The sequence below is a fragment of the Mytilus galloprovincialis genome, chromosome 9 (assembly GCF_965363235.1).
Source record: "Mytilus galloprovincialis chromosome 9, xbMytGall1.hap1.1, whole genome shotgun sequence".
NCBI lineage: Eukaryota > Metazoa > Mollusca > Bivalvia > Mytilida > Mytilidae > Mytilus > Mytilus galloprovincialis.
Window position 1 is genome coordinate 83359764 of NC_134846.1, and position 23785 is coordinate 83383548.

Below are 23785 nucleotides of genomic sequence, written 5' to 3' on the forward strand. Positions count from 1 at the left end.
CAAAATGTAAAATGTTAATGACGGACGACGAAGGACGGCAACGATGGATGACGGACGCCAAGTGATGAGAAAAGCTCACTTGGCCCTTTGGGCCAGGTGAGCTAAAAAAATAATGAATGAAAAAAAAATATGATATACAGCAACAAATGACAACCACTTAATTACAGGCTGTTATGCTGTGTCAGTTATTGTCCAATATGATTTTTTTCAAAGATCTCCTATGTTAAACAAACTTAAAGTGAAGGATCTTTTTGGTATCTAGTGTAAAGTATTTGGTTATTTATATTCCAATGAGTGAACATACATGGCTCCATGTCTAAAAAAAGAACATATTATGGATAGGATGTATTAAGTGATTTATAGATAATCTGACAGGGTAAAAATGCTCAGAAGGTCAAAATTTATCTTAAATATTCTCTTTAATTATCAAGTAACTGCTATTGGAGTTCTGAAATGACAATTTAGCAAAATTGTGTTCAAGGTCATAGGTAAATTTAACGTTTTAATATCCAGATAGCTTCAGTCAACATAAAACATGACATCCTGAGGATATAATGAACAATTTGGAAAAATAAATTTGTGGCTTTCTTTTAAGGTTGTGTAGGAGACTCAGAGGTAGGAGATCTCATAACAAGAAAAAAAGTGTTATAGTACTATTAAATCCTAGATTGCATACAGCTGATGATTGAACCATATGAAAAATGCATGTTAACATTCCTACTTGGAATTTTTCAGTAACTATGCTAATATCCAGGTGAGAGATTCAGGCTCCTTTGAGTCTCTAGTTTATAACCTCAATGTCCCATTCATGAATAACCCCTGATCTTTTTAAATTATCTATCAAAAAGGGAAACTTTACAGGTGAATTTTGATTCTTTAAAGTATTTTGTCTGTTGGAGTATGCAGCCTTTCTCTAAAGTTCTACAAGTCTTATAATTTATGGAGCTACAGTAATACCCAGCTGGAGTGGAAAGACTTTTGGGGTAAAGTCCATTTGCTTATGAAAGGATATCCGTTGAAACATTTTAGCTTTAACCTGTGTGGTATTTAAATTTGATGTTTACAATTTTTATTGGTGCATTGTTGAAGAGGGGTTTAACTTCCCGGCTCATTGATGTTTGTTCAAATAGCTGTCATACCAGGAAGTAAGAACCTAGTGGTAGGTTAGGAAGTAAGTGGGTCAACAATGTTTTACATGTATGTTTTACATGTGCTACAGTTTGTCAATTGTGTAAAAACCATGTGTGAACAGTATTTCATGACAAAAGCATAAAGAATTTAGGATTTATTTTAATTTAGAGACACACATATAAGTAAGTGTATAACTGATATTAAATTTTTCTGTGTCCTGTTTTATGTATTTAAATGAATGTGAAGTTATTTAACACCTTAACGTAGAGGATGATATACCATACTGATTGTTAAGATGATTTATATACTTGATAGTTAACATCATACATAGTAAACAAACACAATGGCTTAAGGGTTATCTCAAGACGGTTTTTAAAAGAGAGGTATACTTTCATTCATATCTAAGTCAGTGAATAGGTCAATGAGGTCAAATACCATAAAAGGTAAAAAAGATGATTTCATTCTGAGTCTATAGATAAGATGTAAATTGCTGTAACCCAAAATAATTTAGTTCTAGTATTTGTTGTCAAAATAACTGATCATTTAAAATTGATCATTGAAACTATTAAGAACTTAGTTATATATATTTCTGCTGATAATAACATGAATAACATCATTGTAGATGTATTCAACTTTTAAAATATGTGAACATTTTATGTAACCCTATATATCTTGTAAGTTGTTTTATGTAACTAACTATTATGACATAGGCAGTATTTTAAATTAAAAAATGTGAAATGTTTTAAATAGAGCAAATCATGTATACTGAAAGCAAAGATCATTATCATTATAGACTGTGTGGTGAAATCAGATTGGAATTTAGGAAATGAAATATTTACAAAAGAAGTAATATTTGACATAAGATCTTTGAGGGATAAAAATACTACTTATTTCCTTGTATTTAAGTGATAGTCAACCCTTCCCACACACAATTATTCTTTCATTCCCATTTTTGGGTAAAAATTTTCACTATTTTTTCTTCTAAAAAGTCATTAATTTAACCAGTTGTTCTATCAAAAAGTCACATTCATTCAAGTCTTTAACAGATAATCTCAGAAAGGTAATCTAGTGTGTTTGTTATTTAAACTGAAATCAATGACTTTTTAGGTGCTCCAAGAATGCAGTATGATTGCTACATAACTACCCTGGTATCAACAAACTTTCTTTAAATGATAGGTGTTGTAATAGATATGATTACCATGTTAAAGTGAGGAGATAGTTTGTTTATAATGTATATCTCTCAGTTCTTGGTTTCTAAATAATACCTTTCTTGTGTTTAAGTTACAAAGACAGTAGTTATTAAGTAATGATAAAAACAGTGTACAAGAGTGCAAGAGATTAAAACACACAATAAAGGTAATGTCTGATGTTGGTTTTTTTTTTATAAATTTTTTAAATCATATATAGATTTTAAATTTTTCAAATTTGTCAAATCAGCAATAAATGAGGAGAAGATAGAAAGACAACTTTTTTTTGATGACATGTAATATTTGTTATATCTGCTGCTAAATGAATTAAAAGATAAATCTGTCCGTCAGTTTTCAGACATTTGGAAGGTTATTAGCATGTCATAATTGACATTTTTGACCCAAAATTGGCTAGTTAAAAAATAGGTCTCCATTAATTAAATGGTAATAACAGCTTAACTTCACTTACATAAACATCTTTGTATATAATATTATAAGACATCTTGTAGCAAAATATTGTTTTGGTAAAGCTCACATATAAACTGGAGATTCTGGCAAATTATGCATATTCTTTTAGACAAGAGAGTTTCAAAACCCTGAATCAACCATGTAAAAAAGAATGTATCATTACTTTTAATGTTATCTGTTAACCCCTTCACAGCTTTTCCCATCAAACTTGCATTTAGTTGCAGTTTACCTAGATAGTCATGAATAAGTCAGAGCAACCTACTATTCATACTTCAGACAATCATTGGTACTATATAATGTAGGACCATCATTATCTAAAGTTGCAATCAGAAGAACTCCACAGAATACAATATTGACAAGACTTTAAATGTGCAGTACATAAGGATTGGTAGATTTATAAGTTATGAGTGGCTCTGTGTATAAGACCACTTTACAATTTATATTTAGTTGGAGTACTTAATATTTACAGTCTCTGATATAGAATACAATCACCAAGTGGGTCTAAAAGTACAACCAAGAATTTGTCTAAGGTCAACTTTGCCTAAGGGAGTTACAACTTAAGTTTGTATAGAATTAATATAACTAGAACAATTCAGAAATAATTATTTTATTTAAATTGATTATAATATTTTCACCTAAGGTGGTACCTACAGGGAGATAACTCTGTAAATTCAGCTAAACGTTTTAATTACGTTGTGCTGTTAACCCTTTCCTCCATAATGACGCCTTTTGATGCCACCCCCTTTACTCCATAATGACGCCTTTTGACGCCTGTGTAGTGCCTCAGTTGAAACATTTTACCTTGGAAAAATCTGTATCAGACATAATAAAATTTGTATCCAATATAAAAAGGATATTCATGAGAATATCTGACTGGAATTTTATTGATGAAATATTTGTTTTTCGCAATGCATTTATACTTTAAACCTGATAAAAAAAAATTATTGAAAAATCCTATGCTAATCAAGTATGTAAAAAAAAAAATTCATGGAGGAAAGGGTTTTAAGGGAATATTAAACTTCTCAATGATCAAAATAAGTGTTTGTCAAACTGCTATATAACCAGTGTAATTTTTCTGATAAAATGGTTGGTTCAAATTTTTAAATTTTATTATATTTTTGTCAAAGGATCAAAGTAAATACTAAAAATGTCAAAATTTCAAGAAAATTAAACAAGCCAAATTAATTTTAGTTAAAGTGTTGGGTACCACCTTAATCAGATAATGAGGACACTGATTTTTTTTCTTTCCTTCAAATTTCATGAATTTGCTACCATAGCTATTAGACAGCAACCTATCAACACACAAAACACCAAAAACACTTCAGTTGATAAACATACAATCTCCAATTATAGAGGAAAATCTACAAAATATTTATCGTAGTCTAGAAAAGATATGAATGAATCCTAGTACACAAACTACAATCAAAATTTACAATCATAGATCTTGCCATACATGTACATTTAATAAAAAAAAAAGTACACCAATTACAGTAAAAAGAGTCAAAAGTTACAATCATAGATCTTGCAATATATGTACATGTAATAAAAAAAGGACACAAATTACAGTCAAAAGAGTCAAAAGTTATAATCATAAATCTTGCCATGTATACATGTACATTTAATAAAAGAAAGTACACAAATTATAGTCAAAAGTAACTTTTTTTTGTTTTATACATCTTAAATGAGAAGTTAATTTCTGACATATAAAAAAATGTTGATGGGAATATTAATATTAAACCAAACTTTAAATGTAATACCAAACCATCACATTTTGAATAATATTTTATGACATCAATTACTGCTTGTCAAGGTGAATTACTGCTTGTCAAGGTTAGTGACATTATCTTTATTATTACAGAATTTGTTAAGAACTTTAATTGTTTACATTGGTTAATTTGTAAAAAGACATTTTGTGGGGGTATACCCTAATAATTTATCTACTATTAAGGATCCATTAAAGAGTAGTGCGGGTCAGAATTATAACTGGGTTGTTATAAATATTATAGGTTTTTGAAATTCATGATTCTTTTGTGTTTATAGCTGTAAATTAACAATTCTATAGTGGTATTGTTAAGAAAATGGGGTAAGGTATGGTAACACTAGGTTAAATTTGAGAAGTTTAGCCGTTGTTAATTATAAAACTTTTTTGATAAAAGAATATTCTTATTCCTGAATTAGGATGATTATTTCTGTTTTGTAGTATTGTGTAGACTTCAAATTAACTTTGTATTTGGCACATGCAACTTTAATAAGATGATAGCAGTTCAGTACATATTAAATGTTAAAATTAACAAAAAACAATTGTTTTTTCATTCTTTCATCATGTAGGAATAGATATTTATAAGCTCTGTTAAATATTGAGTTACAGTAAGCATCTTGGCCAACAATTTAATCAATCTTTGCATGTCATCAATTCTGTTCAATATTGATACAGTAACTTCTAAAGATTGAAATGCCGGAAACATTTCCTACTGAGTCTTCTTCTGTGAATATGGGTAGGCACAATTTTGTGTAAATATCATTGGGAGTTGAGGAAAAAAGTCTTGCTAGTTTTCTCTGATAAATTTCAAAGAAAATTTTGATTTTGACCACTAAATTTTTAGAAAATGTTTTTAAATCAACATAAATGGGAAATATTTGGTTTAAATATACTTTGGTAACTTAAGGGGAATGACATCTGCTGTAAATTTAATACAACCCTGTCTGATATATATGAGGAAACCCTTTTTACTATTTGACATGTCAGAACATTCATCATGGAAGGCAAATTACACACAATTATATTGTCCATTATTATATAGTGGGAACAGTTTGGACAATGAATTAGATTAGTGGAACATATTTTCATCAAAAACTACCTTGGTTTGGAATAAAAGCAGATATATGTTGGCATAAGTTAATGACCAAGAATAATCTGAATTATAGAATTAGAACAAGTTTTGTCTTTGTCAGTCATAAAAACATGATAGAGTTTTAACTGAAAAAAAGCATTCTCTCGTCCTCTTATATGTCCAATACAGAAATATGTAGTTGTGCTTATATGTCCAATACAGAAATATGTAGTTGTGGGATGATTGCCAGTGATATATTATCCACTAGAGATAAAAGGACCACATTTCCAATACTAAATCAACAACCACATGCACACATATTGTCAAAAACTAGGATGGTGCAAAGCAGTCCTTAGCTTTTTAGAAAGCTCAAACTTGTCTAGTATTGATATTAACCAATGTTAACTAAATTTTTGAATTTTATTTTTGTTTATCGATTTTATTTTAGTTCATCCAGAATGACATCATCAGGAGACGAAGATGGTGGCGACATTTATGACAAGCTGATAGAGCCAAATCGTTACAGAATTGTCAAATATTTTGATCCTTTTGTTGTATTTGATATAATGAGGTCAAAGGGTGTTTTTACGATGGATGACCAAGAGAGAGTAATGAACATGTACCCGCCAACAAGAAGGGCAAGGGCAGGTAATTATTAGCAAAAAAGACTTATGAATAATAGAGAATTGGAATTAATTTTTAAGGTATGCATGCTACAACCAATAATTACATTTAAATACAGATTATCTCCCTTTCTAAGATATGTAATTTCTTGTTTGTCATGGAGAAAACTTTTCAGTCTATCTTGTTTTCCAATTTTATCAGCTGTTTGCATATAAAATGTTAACATGTCACCAAGTAAGTAAAACATCTTATAAAGACGCATATCAAGGTACAGATGACATGAACCAGCCATGTCATACCAGTATCAAGGTACAGATGACATATAACCAGCCATGTCATTCCAGTATTTATATTCAACTGATTCTCCACAGATGACATATAACCAGCCATGTCATACCAGTATTTAAATTCAACTGATTCTCCACTGAGTCTGTATGCCGAAAGTAAGAAAAGTAAGAAAAAGCAATCAAGTTGAGATGACCAATGATAATCTGTTTATGGCTATTTTACATATGACGACATTGCTAATTTCATTTTATTAACAACCACACATGCATCCTTTGTTTCAAGGGATAATTTTTCATATCACTCGACTCTGCTGAGAAAGGAAATCATCAGTCAGCAAGATCAAAGGAAAATTTCAAAAATAGCGATAATAATCATTATTGAGATAATAAACTCATTATCAAATTCACATAAATTACAAAGGAACCATAGCTATATTGTTGAAAATACCTTACTGAAAAACTATGACTGATTGCTTGGAAGTTATTTGATTAACTGATCAATGGTATTTGTTGTTATATGTTAGCAAAAGGAATATATATATAGGTTTCTTAAAAATTATATGACCTTGTATAATGGAATTACCTTTAAATAGAATGATCATAGCAAATGGAATTTGATTTCATCACAATAAAGGGCATACAAAAATTGAAAGATATTTTATAAATTACAAAGCTTTGACATAAATTATAAAATAATTATGATGTTCAGACTTTATTGATAACTGTTAACTAAGAGCTTATATGTGAAAAGATATTCAAGTTGGAAGTCTTTTAGACACCATTTAACGAAATACCAAATAAGTAAGGATATATTAATTTTTCCTGTCATTAAATATCATGAATTTGAATAAAAAAGACAGATGTTATTTATGTATAAATTTGCCCTTGTGGTATCTCAGAAGGAACTTGTGTATCAAGTAACCATGAACTTGTTTAGAAAAAAATTTGATATCAGCACATTTAATATCTATCTTTAAAAATATTTTATAATATGAATAAAATTCGTGTAAAATATTTCTTAAATTGGAAATTATTAGAAAGTTTCATTTTGAAAATTTATTTCTGACACACAAAAATAAAACATGATCATATTAGGTTTTAAAGGATTAGTTCCTTATACCTTGAACTATGAAACTAAGGAAAAAAACAAGAACAAATAATCATTAGAACACATATCATATTTGTATCAGACATTGTTTTTTTGTTTATTTTTAAAGACATATTGAACAATTTTTAAAAGCCAAAAAAAATTAATGAAAATGTTTGACAAAAAATATATTTGCAGCTATTTGGCATAAATATAAAAAAGAAGATGTGGTATGATTGCCAATGAGGCAACTCTCACAAGAGACCAAATCAGAGACAAAATAAGTTTTCTTTTAAATTTTATAATTGTTTTTTTTTTATATTTATTTATATTAAAAACTAGGTTTTGGCGATGGTGATGTGTTTGTAGATCTTATTTTACTAAACATTCTTGCTGCTTACAATTATCTTTATTTATAATGAACTTGGCCCAGTAGTTACAGCGGAAAAAAAATTTAAACTTACAAAATTTATGAAAATTGTTAAAATTTAACTATAAAGTGCAATAACTCCTTAAGGGGTCAATTGACCATTTTGTTCATGTTGACTTATTTGTAGTTCTTACTAATTTGCTGTACATTATTGCTGTTTACAGTTTATCTCTATCTATAATAATATTCAAGATAAAAACCAAAAGCTGCAAAATTTTCTTAAAATTACCAATTCAGGGGCAGCAACCCAACAACAGGTTGCCTGATTGGTCTGAAAATTCAGACATAGATAGATCTTGACCTAATGAACAATCTTATGCATTTCATATTTGCTCCAAATGCTTTGGTATCAGAGATATGAGCCAAAAACTGCATTTTACCCTATGTGCTATTTTTAGCCAATTCGGCCATCTTGGTGCATGGGCGGGGTCATCACACACATTTTTTAACTAAATACCCTAATGATGTTTGTGGACAAGTTTGGTCAAATTTGTCTTAGTAAGTTTCAGAGAAGATTTTTGTAAAAGATAACCAAAATTTAAAATTATTAAAAATTTACTATAAAGGGCAATAACTCCTTAAGGGGTCAACTGACCATTTTAGTCATGTCAATTTATTTGTAGATCTTACTTTGCTAAACATTATTGCTGTTTACAGTTTATCTCTATCTATAATAATATTGGAGATAATAACCAAAAACAGCAAAATTTCCTTGAAATTACCAATTTAGTGGCAGCAACCCAACAACAGGTTGTCCAGATCATCTTAAAAGTTCAGGCCAGATAAATCTTGACCTGATAAACAATTAACCCCATGTCAGATTTGCTCTAAATGCTTTGGTTTCAGAGATATAAGCCAAAATCTATATTTTACCCCTATGTTCTATTTTAAGCGATGGTGGACATCTTAGTTGGTTGGTTGGGTCACATGACACATTTTTTAAACTAAATACCCCAATGATGATTGTGGCCAAGTTTGGTTAAATTTGGCCCAGTAGTTTCAGAGAAGATTTTTGTAAAGTTAACGAAGTAGACGGACGATGACGGACAACGACAGATGAGGGATGCCATGGTGATGAGAAAACCTCATTTGGCTTTTTGGGCCAGGTGAGCTAAAAAAGAAGATTTGGTATGGTTGACAGTGAGACAACTCTCAACAAGAGAACAAATGACACAGAAAATAAAAAACTATAGGTCAACGTACCTCCTTCAGCAGTAGGCAAAGCCCATACTGCATAGTTAGCTATAAATGGTTGGAATTGAAATTAGAATAATTTATGTACAAAACGATGAATGACAAACAAATATAGGTGTAGTTATATTGAAGTTTAGATATTGAAAAATTAAAAATAGCTAGATTATGAAGGCAGTTTTATGACTTGTGTAAGCATTTTAGTAAAAGTAGACAGATTTTAATGTGTTTCTTGGAACCATTAATACAGAATGCATGCAAGAACCACTTAAATAATATACCATTGGTATGATTTTACTATGACTTTTTTGTCATTTAGAAAAAAATTAATCCATTATAAAAATTTTGGTATATATTTATAATGTTTTTAAAGACTTTACAAATGTTACTGTGCACTGAACTGATTTATGAGTTTTACGCAAAAGGCGTATGATTTATTATGCAATTTGCAAGCCAGATAGGGATCTTTTGTGCATCTCTTATTTTGGAAGGTGCACATACCTAAAGACTTTACTGTAAAGATATATAATGGATAGTCACAATTAAATACACAGTAAACCTTGTTTGTATATATTTTTTTTTTAACGTATATGTTGTATATAAAATAAATGTGACAAATAAAGACTCTTTTTATTAAAATCTAGACTTCCAACTAACCAGTGACACCTCAATAATTGTATTCCTTATATTTCATAGACATTTAGATTCAAAATTCTCAGTCTTTTCCGTAAGCTTATGATTATAGTGTACTGTAAAGTCAGAAATTGTAGCATGCTTATTACTACAGAGTCATTATCATTCTTTGGATTCCAATTTTTGCTGATTTCAAATTTGAATTTTCAATTGATAACACATTTCCTATATGAATGTATGCAATAACAGGCAAAAGCTTGAAAAGAATATCCATGAAAGTTTTCATCAAGCTATGAAAGTTGATGCCCACATAAAATAAATGAATTCACAGTATTGAGAATAATGCAACTGGATGAAGATACAATCAATAATGAGACCTCACCTTCTCAAATATGTATTGACCTTTTCCTGTAAAATCAATAATGAGACCTCACCTTCTCAAATATGTATTGAGCTTTTCCTGTAATCACAATCATTTTCTCACATTTTGTCTAACCATGTCAAAATTGCAACAATAAATGCACACAATAATTTATGAATTTACAGTATTCCCATTTTATGTTGTTCCATAATAATATCATTGCAATTCTTACTTGCAACGGATCTTTCCCACAATTTGATGAGGATATTGAAATACCTATGCCTTTGTTTGTATGAAAAAATCAACTTATTAATATTAAGATTAGAACAAGAAATATTTGAAATATGTATTTAATCATGACAATATTTGTTTTGTTATAAATAGGACAGTTTCTGGATATTTTATTGACAAAGGGAGATAATGGTGTCAAGATATTTATAGAAGTTTTAGAGTATGACTACCCACATGTATACAAACTAATTACCAACAAAGATGCTAAAGATCCTCCTAGAAGTAAGTTCATATACCAGTAAAAAAAGACATAAGACCCTCCCAAGAGTTAGTACCTGAACAAAAATCTTGAGGGTCATCATATATATCGAAAAATAATCAGTTAAAATTTACAATCAAAATATGGTTGCCTGAGGGGGAGGGTAGTATAATTTAAAAACCATAAAATATTTTAACATTTACCCAAATTGTAGTTTTTATCATGCTTTTTTCAAAAATATAATAAAAAGTGTCTGTCACCAAGCTTATTTTTCAGGTACAAGTTGTGCAAAAATGTCTGCTTAGATGTAGGTAATTTATGAGAGAGAAAAAAACAATTTTTTGTGAAAAGAAAGAAAACCTTAGAATAGAATTTTTAAACAGAATCTGAGATGATAGCTCTTACAATGTGCTTTAATTAAGTATGTATTCTTCTGACTTTTCAGTCTCGTTCAGTCTCGTTGAAATCTCGTACTTGAATTATTTCCAAAAAATGTGATAGAAGTGGAAAATATCAATGAATTTTAAAAAATACTATAATCAAACATAAATCTGTGAAAAAAAATGTGTATTTACAATGAATGTTTTTTTAGTAATCCAGTTTTCAATTTTTACAACCAATCAAGGCAGTATTTTTAGCCAAAATTTTGAGAAAACGGATGAGGGATACCAAAAATGATATTACAAGAATCATGTACATCCCATATCATTTTAATCTTTTCAAATTTCTTAGATATGTATTTTTTCAATCATTCATAACAAAAAAGTTGAAATAATATGTGTTTTGTTCTTAAAACTGAGAAAAATCACAAAAATACAAAATTGACAGCATGGTAAATTTTACACAAAAAAGCGTCAAAATATGATAAAACTTTCTTATATTAACACCTACCTATAGTTTTTGTAAGTAAAATTTATTCAGATTGGTCCACTTCATCTTTACAGAAAGTATAAAAAAAAGTTTTATTGTGGAACTGTGATTTTTTTCACTTTAATAGCCCCAAAATAGGTAAAAAACGATGAAAAATGGGAAAATCATCAAAATTGGCCATTTTCAAAGGTCCGTAGCAAAAAAAAAGAAGTGCATCACCATATAATTTTTTCTTAACCAATTATTTTGTTACAGTCTTAATAACCCAAAAATCAGGTTAGGAAAAAAAGTTTAATTCTAGAAATTTTTGGCTTCTCAGAGGTGTACATCCTTAAGAAAGAAATAAAAAATTGGGGTCACTGGACCTTTTTTCTTGCTGAATAACAAAAAAGGCAAAATTGGCAAACTTACTATCAATTATTTTATGAAATATCTATAGTTATTTCCCCTGGTATGACTAGAATGAAAAGAAATAGAACCATACAAAAATTAAAATTTGTTATGAAATTGAGATCAATCACATAGCTTTCTTCATTTTATAGAAGATAAACAGATGATTTTTTTTCCTGTCTCAAAAATAACATATATCAATAATAGAGAGCTAGACCTGTTTATACAATCCAAGATGGCTGACCTTAAGTTTTAGTAGTGTAGGCAAGAACTCTTAAAAACTTTGAGTGAACTTATCACTATGATATGATAATGTTGTACTTATCGTGTTTTTATTTTTAGCTCATCTGGTCTGTAGGGCTATGTGAGCTTTTGCCAAAATGTCCATCGTCTGTATATCCTTTGTCTATTAAAACATCTTCTTTTCTGAAAGTTATCAATAGATTAGAACCAAAGCTTGTCTGCTTCTTCTATAGGACATCAACTATTAAGTTTGAGATTTTTGTCAAGGTTGGACAAAATGGTAATGACAACAAAATATAATTTTAACAATATTTGTGGACAAAATGTTTATGAATAACTTATTGATACTTTTGCCTGTCAGATGCAGTTGAGCAATTCTAAATGCATACAAAATAATATATAGGAATCTGACAACCATATGTTTTTTAGTGCTATGCCTTAGTTGTACTGAATATACATTTAAGTTGATTTCAAGGGTAAAGGAAAACCACAAATATAAGTACTTAATCATATACTAAAATAAACTTTTTAATCCTTTTACATACAAGTATCCTAGACAAGATTTATAACTGTCTGTTTATATATAAGGGACAACTTTTCTAGACACATTTTTTTTAAAGTAGGTGTAATTACATACAGATGTACTTTAATTCATTGAAGATTGAGATGTTTATCTCTAGTTGAAAGTCAAAACAGAAAATAATCATATCACTTTTGTATATTTTTTAAAAAATAAATAATTTACAGAAACATGTTATCTCTTGATAAAATATTTCTGCTGAAGGTGTCTCACATATTCTGCAATGTCAGTAAAAATGTAGAAATAGATGTTCAAAATGAAATTATGATTTCAAATTTACATTGAGGCCAATTTGACTGTAATACTGATAAGCATAAATACTGTAAATTTATATTTTTTATTATTATTACAGTTTTCAAAGAATAAAAACAAATGCAAGATTTATTATTGTAGTTTCTGTTAAATCTGCTTCATAATCTGTGGTTTATCCAGTGGGGTTCTGGAGGTTGGAACCCACAATTTGTTTTGAAGATCATGGGTACAATCCTGGGTACAATCACCTCCTCCCCTGCCCCTTTATAAAAAAATGCTGGATCCCCCTCTTCATATTTATGTATCAGATATCATAAGGGAGTTCTTATTACTTTGATACTCGTATAGGCAATCACATTATTCACAATAACAAAAATCTGAATTTACAATGCTCAAAATAATATCTTATAAACTTTTGATAATTGCAGCTTTTAAACAACATCGAGAATCCATAAGATCCAAATGGATAGACAAAACAGGAGAATTCGTAGATATGATCAAGAACCAATTTAATAATGAGAATGTTAATCTCAGGGAAAACTTAGAAGACCTCAAGGCTGTTGTCACATTAAATCAAGAAAATATCCAAGCTTCAGAGGTAAAAAATCAAAAACATGGTACAATTACAATACATAGTTTCATACAGTTCTGTAATTTTGATTTGCTGAGTTATATTTTTTACTTTATTTACATGTAGGATACATCTTCCATGACATAGTGCTGTAATTGATAGAATTAAAACAATACATAGAAAACAAAGAAAAGGCTTGAATCCACTCATAATTAATTGCTTTTAGCATAAAAATGAAATTATGAGAAATAAATCTTTATGTGATTTTATCCAAGTATAAAAGTCTGGAACAGGTGCATATTTTTTAGTATTTAGCACTTTATTAAAAATGCTCTTCAGTCAACACTTTTAAACTCCCATCAAATTAAAAAATGAAGCATTTAATTATAAAATGCTTAACATAAAGCTATAATCCTTAAATTGGATCAAAAGTTATGAATGAAAAATGTATATCAGTCAGGATCCTACTTCGTCGAAATTATCTCCCCATTACGCCAGTTCATTTTCACAATCGTAAAAATGGAAGCCATTGTAGCGATGACGCGCTACCAATTTTGCTCTTGGAAACCGATAAATTTATCCACATTGCACCAATACGATCCTTATATGTCAGTTATATTTTAAAAGACAAATGTATCAACTAGCTAATGAGCATCAGTTAATGATATTGTCTGCATTGATTCAACTTAAAACTATTGTCTGATCGGTTGTTAGGTGGAATTTTCGAAAAATCATAAACATTTAAAAAAAATCTAATTAAATATTTCGTGGAAGGGCAGACTAGATTTTTTTAGTGGTTGAAGACTATAAACCCTAGTTATCACACACAAAAAATTAGAATTTTTCGAAGATATGCATTTTCATCATCCAACTTGTAAGACTGTCGTCAAGTACTTTCAGTAAAAAAATAGCTATTCGAACACACCTTCCCTGTTTTTGTGACTCATTAGATAGGTATTTCACTTGACCCATATATTTCATCTTTTAGAAATGTTATTTTTTTGTGTTATAAAGTCAACCTGTAGCTTTAATATATAAAAATGATAGAATCTGAAGCGAGACGATGTATGAAATATTCTTACTTTGAACGATATCAAGACAAAATACTCAACTCAAACACGCCCTAACATAAAAAGGTGCACTCGATTTTCTCTTTTCGATACAATTGTTACCTATTTTTTGGAATTTTTTCTTCAGTCACATAATGGAAGGGCAGACACGAAAATTACTGAACTAATAGATTGATATCTTTTCCGTCCGTGGTAATTTTTTCAAAAAAATCGGAGGTTATGCATTTTTGTCATCCAACTTGAAAGATACCCATGTCGTCGACTTGATATCTAATTGTTCTGCTTAACTATGTACTAGATAAATTGAAAACTTATGCAAATGGTGTTTTTAAAATAAAACACCTCGTAATTGAGAAGAAAATTGCAGTTTTGTTTGTTTCTATTAACTTTTTAAAAATTTGTCACTATAGTAAACAATACAGTAAACATTTATCGCCTTCTCTAATAGAGAGCTTCGATTCTTTTGTTCTATTTCAACCTGGTTTCCGACTGTATGTAAGCAGTAAAACAAAAAATGTATACAACCAAAGGTATAAAATTGAATATTTAATTCATAGTGATTGATTGGGTATCTAATGCAGGGTTAGTTGGATTGGTGTATGAATATTATATTCTTTATTCCAAAAGCAATACTGCTTATAGGTATCAAGTACAATAAATATTACATTAAATATAATAAGCAACAAATATTACAATAAGGTAATTCATTAATATGCAATTAATACAATTAAAAACAAATGTAGGAGCATGATATTAATTAGCATTATTTAACAATCTTAGTTAAAGTATGATATACACATTCAACGATTACGAATTTTTTCGGCAATACATAAATACTTTCCAAAATTATTAAGTTCTTTTATATTACGAACAGATAACAATTGTATAAGTTTAAATACTGATGGATTTCTCCAATAATAAGGTTTGATATACTTCATATGTATATCTTTGTATCCAATACATTCCAAAATAAAATGATATTCATCTTCAACAGAATCACAGTCGCACACATTACATATTCTATCGTTTCTGTTTATATTTAAAAACCTTCCAGTTTCAATGTTCAGATTATGTGCATGTATACGATACTTGCTTATTAATGATTTATATCTAAAATTAACAGGTCTACTCAGATAAAACTGCAAACCATGACTGTCATATATGTATTTGTAAAACAGACATTTAGAAGACTCCTCAAAAAATGACATTGCTTCAGATATAAACCTATCAGTAACACGCTGTTTGAAATCAGCTATAATAACATCTACATTTAAAACATTTTGTGTCAACCAGACATGATTTAAGCCATAATTACATAATAAATCTCGTATTTTACTTGACCAATTCAATTTATTTTTACTTTTTACATTGCTAATCTCCAGCATTTCTGCATAACAATTTTTCAGAATACAATTGTCAGTGTTTAACAATTTACACCAATATTTCATCATTTTACAGTATCTTTGTACATACATAGGGACTCTACCTAGTTCAAAATACACCATGTAATTTGTAGTACTCTTCTTAACTTTCAAAATCCTCTTTAAAAAATATAAGTGAAGAGTTTCAATGTCAATTGCTTTATGATATCCCCAAACTTCGCTACCATAATTCACTATGCTTGACACATATGTATCAAACAAAGACAGTAGTGTTTCTGTATTAAAAAAGTCTTCTTGAATTTTACTGAATAAACTAAAAACAGCTTTTTTACCTTGATTTGACAACATTTTCTGAGTATTCGTAAAAATACTATTATAATTTAACAGCATACCTAGATATATAAATTCATCACATAACTCAATATTCTCTCCATTAATGAACCATTTTTCATCTGGTTTGATAGCACCTCTGTTTCTAAATACAACAATCTTAGTTTTTAACATATTTATATGTAAATTATACCCTTCAGAACATATTTGTACAACATCTATCATTTTTTGAAGATCGTTTATATTTTCGCTGAAAATAACAGTATCGTCAGCATACATTAATAAGTAAAGATTGAGCATTCTCATGTCATATGATTGACAACCCTGTTTTATTAATTCTATTTCAATATCATTGACATACACAGCATATAAAAAAGGTGACAAGGATTCCCCTTGCATTAGACCAATATCACAGTTAAAGAACTCAGAAAAATTTCCCTCATGTTTAACACATGATTTCAAGTTAGAATACATTGATTTTATTAAATGTAACAATTTTCCGGTTATACCACATTTAGCTAATTTCATCCATAGTTTAAAATGCTTAACACTGTCAAAAGCTCTTTTATAATCAATAAAACAACAATATAACCTTTTTCCGTTTCTCAAAGATTTTGATATGATGGAATGAAGAGCAAATATGGCATCATGAGTTCCGTGGCCAGGTCTGAATCCGAACTGTGCGTCTGTGATGATACTGTGTTCCTCGCTCCATTTCAACAGTCTCGTATTGATAGTAGCTGTAAAAAGTTTTCCTATATGAGACACTAATGATATACCTCGGTAATTTCCAGGGTCATTAACCGGACCTTTTTTAAATAACGGCACTATAATACTTTTCACCCAAAGTTCTGGGAAGAATCCAGTACATAAAATTACATTAAAGAGTTTACACAATAAAGGTAATAAAACTGGTTTGCTTTCAATTATATATTCGTTCACAATATTGTCCACTCCTGGAGATTTATTCTTGTTTAATTTTCTAACATTGTCTTCAAGTTCCTTTTCTGTGAAATTTCTGTCTAATTCTTCGAAAATAGACACGTCATCTCCTTCTATCTGATCCTCAGCACTTGCATCATTGTCATCTTTAGACATCAGATTTTTAAAGTGATCAAAAAACTGTTCTATTGAAATGTTACTTGGAAAAGTCTTTTTTCGGTTTTTAAATTTTCGGTAAAAACGTTTCGGATTCGATTTTCTCATGGCGTTAAACATGTTTCCTTGTTTGTTTTTATAATTTCGTTTAAGTTTGTTCTCCGTAACTTTATATTTTTGTTTATCTAAGTTCAGTTTTAGTCTATTTTCCTCGGAATGATTTCGGTTAAACTGCATAAGTGCATGTTTATAGTTCTTATATAGTAATTTGCAATCGTCTGTTATCCATGGTTTGTCTTGTTTAAATTTCGAATTTGTATTCGGTTTACGACCAGTGCAATTATCACAGCGTATTGTTCGTTCTACTTCTTTATGTGTATATTTCTCAAAAATATTTGTCAAAATAGCATTCATTTCATTCACAGCATTATTAATAGCATCGGCGTCTTCTGTAATAATTTTGTGCAGTTCTTCGAATTTCTGTGCATTATGTATTAGATCTTCTCTGACTTCATCCCTAAACTTTTCATTCCATCGTATTATATTTTATCTTTTTACATGTACATACAGTTTTCTGGCATAAACCTTTTAATTTAATATCTACAAATAATGGAGCATGACATGAAAAAGTTGTAAAATTTCCTACAATAAAACTAATAACAATTGAAAATGAGTTACAAGATAACAACATGTAATCTATAACACTACAACCATTTTTATTTTGAAATGTAAACTGTTTACTTGAGACACCGAAACGTCCATTGCATATCCTAAGACCAGCAGATTTACACAAATCTAATATGCGTTTACCAAAAGAGTTCGGTGTTTTTAAATCTTCAGTCAATCTATCAACGGTACATCCGCATTATAGTCAATTAAATTGTCAACTTTATCCAGTAATTCTTTGTTTAACCCGTCTTGTAAAATATAGTCTGGTTCCTTACCCACTCGACCGTTTAAATCACCAATAACGGCAATGTTCCCTAATTTTGAATAAATTTTGAGTAAAACATCGAAAACATCAATATCATACTTTCTATAATAAACATTTTTATCGGGTGGTATGTATATAGCACAAATAAAGAAATTTTCATTATCGAACATTATATTTTTATCAATTTTTATCCATATCATACAATCAATACAACAATCGATAATTTCTAAATAAGACTTTAACCATTTCTTATAGAACACTATTACGCCACCCCGTTACACTTTTCTCTAGATAAATACTTCTTTTCATATCCAATTACATCGAATTCCTTAGGGCATTTGACCCAACACTCATTAAAACATATAACATCGTATTCACACAACATATTTACAAATTCATCGTCTGCTAATTTACGTAGTAAGCCCTTTGAAATATTCCACGAGCATATATTAAAATTTTTCGAAACTGATTTTTCACTAATATCATCCTCCTCGGATTCCTATTTCTCCCATAATTTACCATCGACATACAATTTATCGTCAACTAAGTAAGCTGATAGTTTTTCTTGTCTTTTCTGAAACATCACAGGTATCAGTTTTTTTCTTTTCTCCAAAATTTCAGGTGGATATTGCTGACTTATTCCGAAACCGGAACCCTTCAAACGTTTTGACATTTTTCGTACCATTTCACGATCTGAAAAGCTCTTAAATTTTACGACTATTGGTCGCGGTCTAAACTGCCTCTTTTTTAAACTTTCCTAAACGGAACGCACTTTCAATCTTTATTGCTGTTTTTGAATAAGAATAAGAATAAAAATATTTATTATTCCAATCAAGGGCCCTTGATGGGCAGCATAACATGTACACATAAAACAATACATCATGATTTGTAACAGAAAAACATTTTTATATACTAAAATGAAACATTAAAAAGTTCAGACAGATGTTATTATCTTCATTCTATTAAAATCACATACATTTAATTCCAGGCAGGATCAGAACCATAAAATCATTACAATTATCACACCATTTGTATTAAAGTGGTGCATTGTTTTTATGCCCCATCTACGATAGTAGAGGTGCATTATGTTTTCTGGTCTGTGGCTCCGTTCTTTCGTCCGTTCGTTCGTTCATCCCGCTTCAGGTTAAATTTTTTGGTCAAGGTAGTTTTTGGATGAAATTGAAGTCAAATCAACTTGAAACTTACAACACATGTTCCCTATAGTATAATCTTTCTAATTTTAATGCCAAATTAAATTTTTACCCTATTTCACAGTCCATGGAACATGGAAAATGATTGAGTGGGGCATCCATGTACTTTGGACACATTCTTGTTAATTTCTGTAAAGCTGATATTGATAAATTTTCTTCATTTCTTTAGAATGAAAGCAATGAACTACGAGATAAAATGAGGATAATATCTGGAGAGAATGATGAACTGAAGGAACAAAATGGTTCTCTGTTAAGAGAGAGAGATAGATTAAAAGACGATAACTGTAAGTCTGTATTTCTTCCATCTTGAAATTATTATTTTAGGTAGGTAAAATCTTATTTGATCTCTCATTGCTATTAATCAATACATATTTCTGTATAGTTTCAGTTTTTGAATAGTTATTGATGGTATCAGTTTTTTTAACAGATTTGAAACAGAAAAAAATGGATAATGATTGTTATTAAACCATTCAAAATACAGGAAGAACTTTGATAACTTCAGGAAACAATTTTAAGTATCAAGAAACAAATGTAAAACCACTTTTGGCAGAACAAATAGAAGGTTTATCGAATCTGCAAAAAACCAGTTTAGAGGCACATAATTTATATTCTTTATTGCATTTTTGCCGTAAGATTTTACTAAATCATGCAGCTTGGGTAAATTACCAAATAGTTCAGGGAGGAAAACTTTGGTACTGTAGTACCTTATTAATTCTGTTATAATTTTATATAATAATACAAGTCTTTTGATTTTATTACAAGTTGTAACTAACAATTAATTGTAAATAGACATGCAAATCGGATAAATTTGATTTTCTGGAATCAACTCCATCATCAATATGTGCCGTTTTTGATACAAATTTTGACATAGTGCAGCTTTGGTTGAGATGAACTCTTTAAGGATATTGACTTGTAAAATCTTCACGACCATCTGTTTAAGAGTGAGACTAACCTTTGCATTGGTCATTTTGTCTGAAGCCTATTTGGCCATAGTTTCTGCTTTTCCAATTGTCTTCACAATCTTTTGTATTGTGTCCAAATTCCATGTATTTCTGGTATTTGAGTTGTAATTATGTCGTCATCTGTAGAGAAGAATTGCTCTTTTTTAAACTGGTATTGACTTTGGAATTGCATCTGCTTGAATTAAGGAATTGCATGTTGTAGAAAGTGTCAGGAGCATTTATCAAATTTAAAAATGGCTGTTCATGTATGGAAAATCGAACAGACTGTTGCAGCAGTATCAAATACATGCTATTAAGTGTGAAGAAATAATATGAATAGCTCCTCAAATATGTATTAACGGAATGCATAAAGTTGGTGATTATGAGTCAGCAATAGCTTAAAGTTTTACTTGTTAATTACCCATGATCCTTTACATTTAGAAAGAGCAAAGTATATATATATGCTTTTGTCATGTATCATTTTAGTAAAAATACAGAAAGACTGTATAGAATATTTTAAAGAAAGGGACTTGTATAAAGATAAAATAAGACATGTGCAACTGGAAAAAGAACACATAGAAAAAGAGATGAGTAATTTGAGTAAACATATAACAGAGCTTAAAAGTAAGTTTAATCCTATAGATTAGCTCAGTTATAAGTAAGTTTATATGACTTGGCTCAGAGATAAGTTATAAAGATCAGTTGACTTAAAAAAAAGATGTGTAATGATTGCCAATGAGACAACTGTCAACTACTGACTAAAATGATGTAGAAATCAATAGGTCACTGTATCAGTCTTTAGCTTAACCACTAGTCCTACAGCCAAAGCTTGTAAAATTCTTCTCTTCAAGCCAAAATAATCCAACTAAAATTGAGCTTAGGGCTTGTGGACTCAAAACTTTATCATAAAGGCTGCTGTATGGCCTCAACACTGAGCAAAAACCATACTCCAAAGCAAATTATTAAAGCTACGACTTAACTGACTTAGCTAAAAAACTAAAAAAACTTGAGGTCTAATTTATGAAAAAAGTAACAAATGAAAATCACTGAATTGCAGTACTGCACCATGAATGCCTAATTGATGTGACTATGCAAATTTATTGTATTCACTTAGATACTGCTTACTTACTACCCTGTACACCATTGTTGTGTTGCTAGGTAACACTTAGATACTGGAAGGTGTCTTATTTTCTAAGGATTTATATCTCATGATTCAAGTATTAAACCTATTTACCACAAGTTACTTTCAGATTTATCTTGTCCTTGATTTTGATCCCCTTGAGATTGAAATTAAGTGAGGAGTATCATTTGGTGATTTTGTCTAAATTGCAAAATTATCAAAAATAAATTTATCATTTACAAAACTTTAAAACTTTGTTTATTACAGGTGAATTAAAACTTAGCAGAAATGATGTTAGAGATCGAAAGTTTGAAAAAATACAGACCAGACTGGAGGAGATAAAAACAGTTTGTATTCTTTTATTTTCTTGGATTAATGAAAACGTGCATATTTGTTGATACTTAATTTCATGGTTTTGTTGAAGTCTGATATAAATTTGTCATTCATAAAACATTTAATTTCATGATTCAGTTGTACCCACTGAATCTACAATAAAGGGCTGCGCTTAGGCGCATGATACGCCCGTTGCTCTTTTAACTTGTCTTTTATGCTTTAAATGAATTTATATGATCAACTAGAAATAGTGTGAGCCCTGTCAAATACACCCCCCCCCCAAATAATAAATAAAAATGCACAAAAAAATTGGCACTATTAAAGCTACCTCAAATTTAACTAAGTTTGTTTTCTTAATTTTTCATCCATACATAAAATTTTGTGAAAGTGTTAGTTATTGTCCCAAAATTGGAAAAATCCCCCCTTTTTTAAGCATAAAAATTCATAACACGGAAATGTAAAATCTGAAATTTATAAAAATTGAAAGGGAGCTTACATTAATAGATATAAACAATTGACCAAAGTTTCATGGACATTGGTGAAAGCCTTTTTGAGTTATTGTCCGAAGTGTTAAAAATCACCCTTTTTTTATGAATAAAGCCCCATAAATCCAAAACTTAAAATCTGAAATTTATAAAAATTGAAAGGGAGCTTACATCAATAGATATAAACAATTCACCAAAGTTTCATGGTCATTGGTGAAAGCCTTTTTGAGTAATTGTCCGAAGTGTTAAAAATCCCCCTTTATTTATGAATAAAGCCCCATAAATCCAAAACTTAAAATCTGAAATTAAAAAAAAACGAAAGGGAGCTTACATCAACAGATATAAACAATTCACCAAAGTTTCATGGACATTGGTGAAAGCCTTTTTGAGTAATTGTCCGAAGTGTTGAAAATCCCCCCTTTTTTATGAATAAAGCCCCATAAATCCAAAACTTAAAATCTGAAATTAAAAAAAAACGAAAGGGAGCTTACGTCAATAGATATAAACAATTCACCAAAGTTTCATGGACATTGGTGAAAGCCTTTTTGAGTTATTGTCCGAAGTGTTGAAAATTCCCCCTTTTTTTATGAATAAAGCCCCATAAATCCAAAACTTAAAATCTGAAATTAAAAAAAAACGAAAGGGAGCTTACATCAATAGATATAAACAATTCACTTAAGTTTCATGGAAATTGATGAAGGTGTTTTTCAGTTATTGTCCGAAGTGTGGACGACGGACGGACAGACGGACGGACGGACGGACAGACGGACGGACAACGGTATACCATAATACGTCCCGTCCCGGGCGTATAAAAATTGGTATCCAATGAATTAAAATTTATAATGAATTTACAATATTTATTTTGGTATGCAATTGTATTAGCATTATCTTGGTGTTGTTTTCTCTGCAAAAAAATCTTAAATAAGGGGGAAATGTTGAAACGGATCATACTTTTTAAATTACTGTAGGGAAATCAGAAACCACTTGTTATTTTTTCTATGGTTAATAGGGATGGAAGCAAATACTATTCTGCTACATACAAAAATTAAAAATTATTGGTGATGAAGCATAAGACAAAATGCTTTCCATTCCTGAAACCCATTGGAAAAAATAACATGTGGTTTCTGATTTCCCTTTTATAACTTAAAAAGTATGATCCGTTTCAACTTTTCTTCCCTTATTTTTTTTGCAGAGAAAACAACACCAAGATAGGACAAACTGTGTTTTTAGCTAAACAAACATTATGGAAGGAGCA

The 23785-nt window shown here is 29.7% G+C and overlaps 1 protein-coding gene across 3 annotated transcripts in view; it reads left to right on the forward strand.

Annotated features, from left to right (window-relative positions):
* Nucleotides 1–1152: 1152 nt before the first annotated feature.
* LOC143046159 (uncharacterized) overlaps nt 1153–23785 on the forward strand; it is a 54862-nt gene continuing 32229 nt past the window's right edge. For 2 of the 3 annotated variants that reach the window (XM_076219182.1, XM_076219184.1), the window contains exons 1-7: nt 1153–1313; nt 6066–6265; nt 10615–10743; nt 13484–13653; nt 19821–19935; nt 21079–21216; nt 21980–22059. In XM_076219182.1, coding sequence (XP_076075297.1) covers nt 6076–6265; nt 10615–10743; nt 13484–13653; nt 19821–19935; nt 21079–21216; nt 21980–22059 — 822 coding nt within the window. In that variant the 5' untranslated portion in view covers nt 1153–1313; nt 6066–6075. Of the gene's footprint in view, nt 1314–2407; nt 2488–6065; nt 6266–10614; nt 10744–13483; nt 13654–19820; nt 19936–21078; nt 21217–21979; nt 22060–23785 lie in introns of those variants that run through there. The other variant, XM_076219183.1, reaches the window with a different exon arrangement.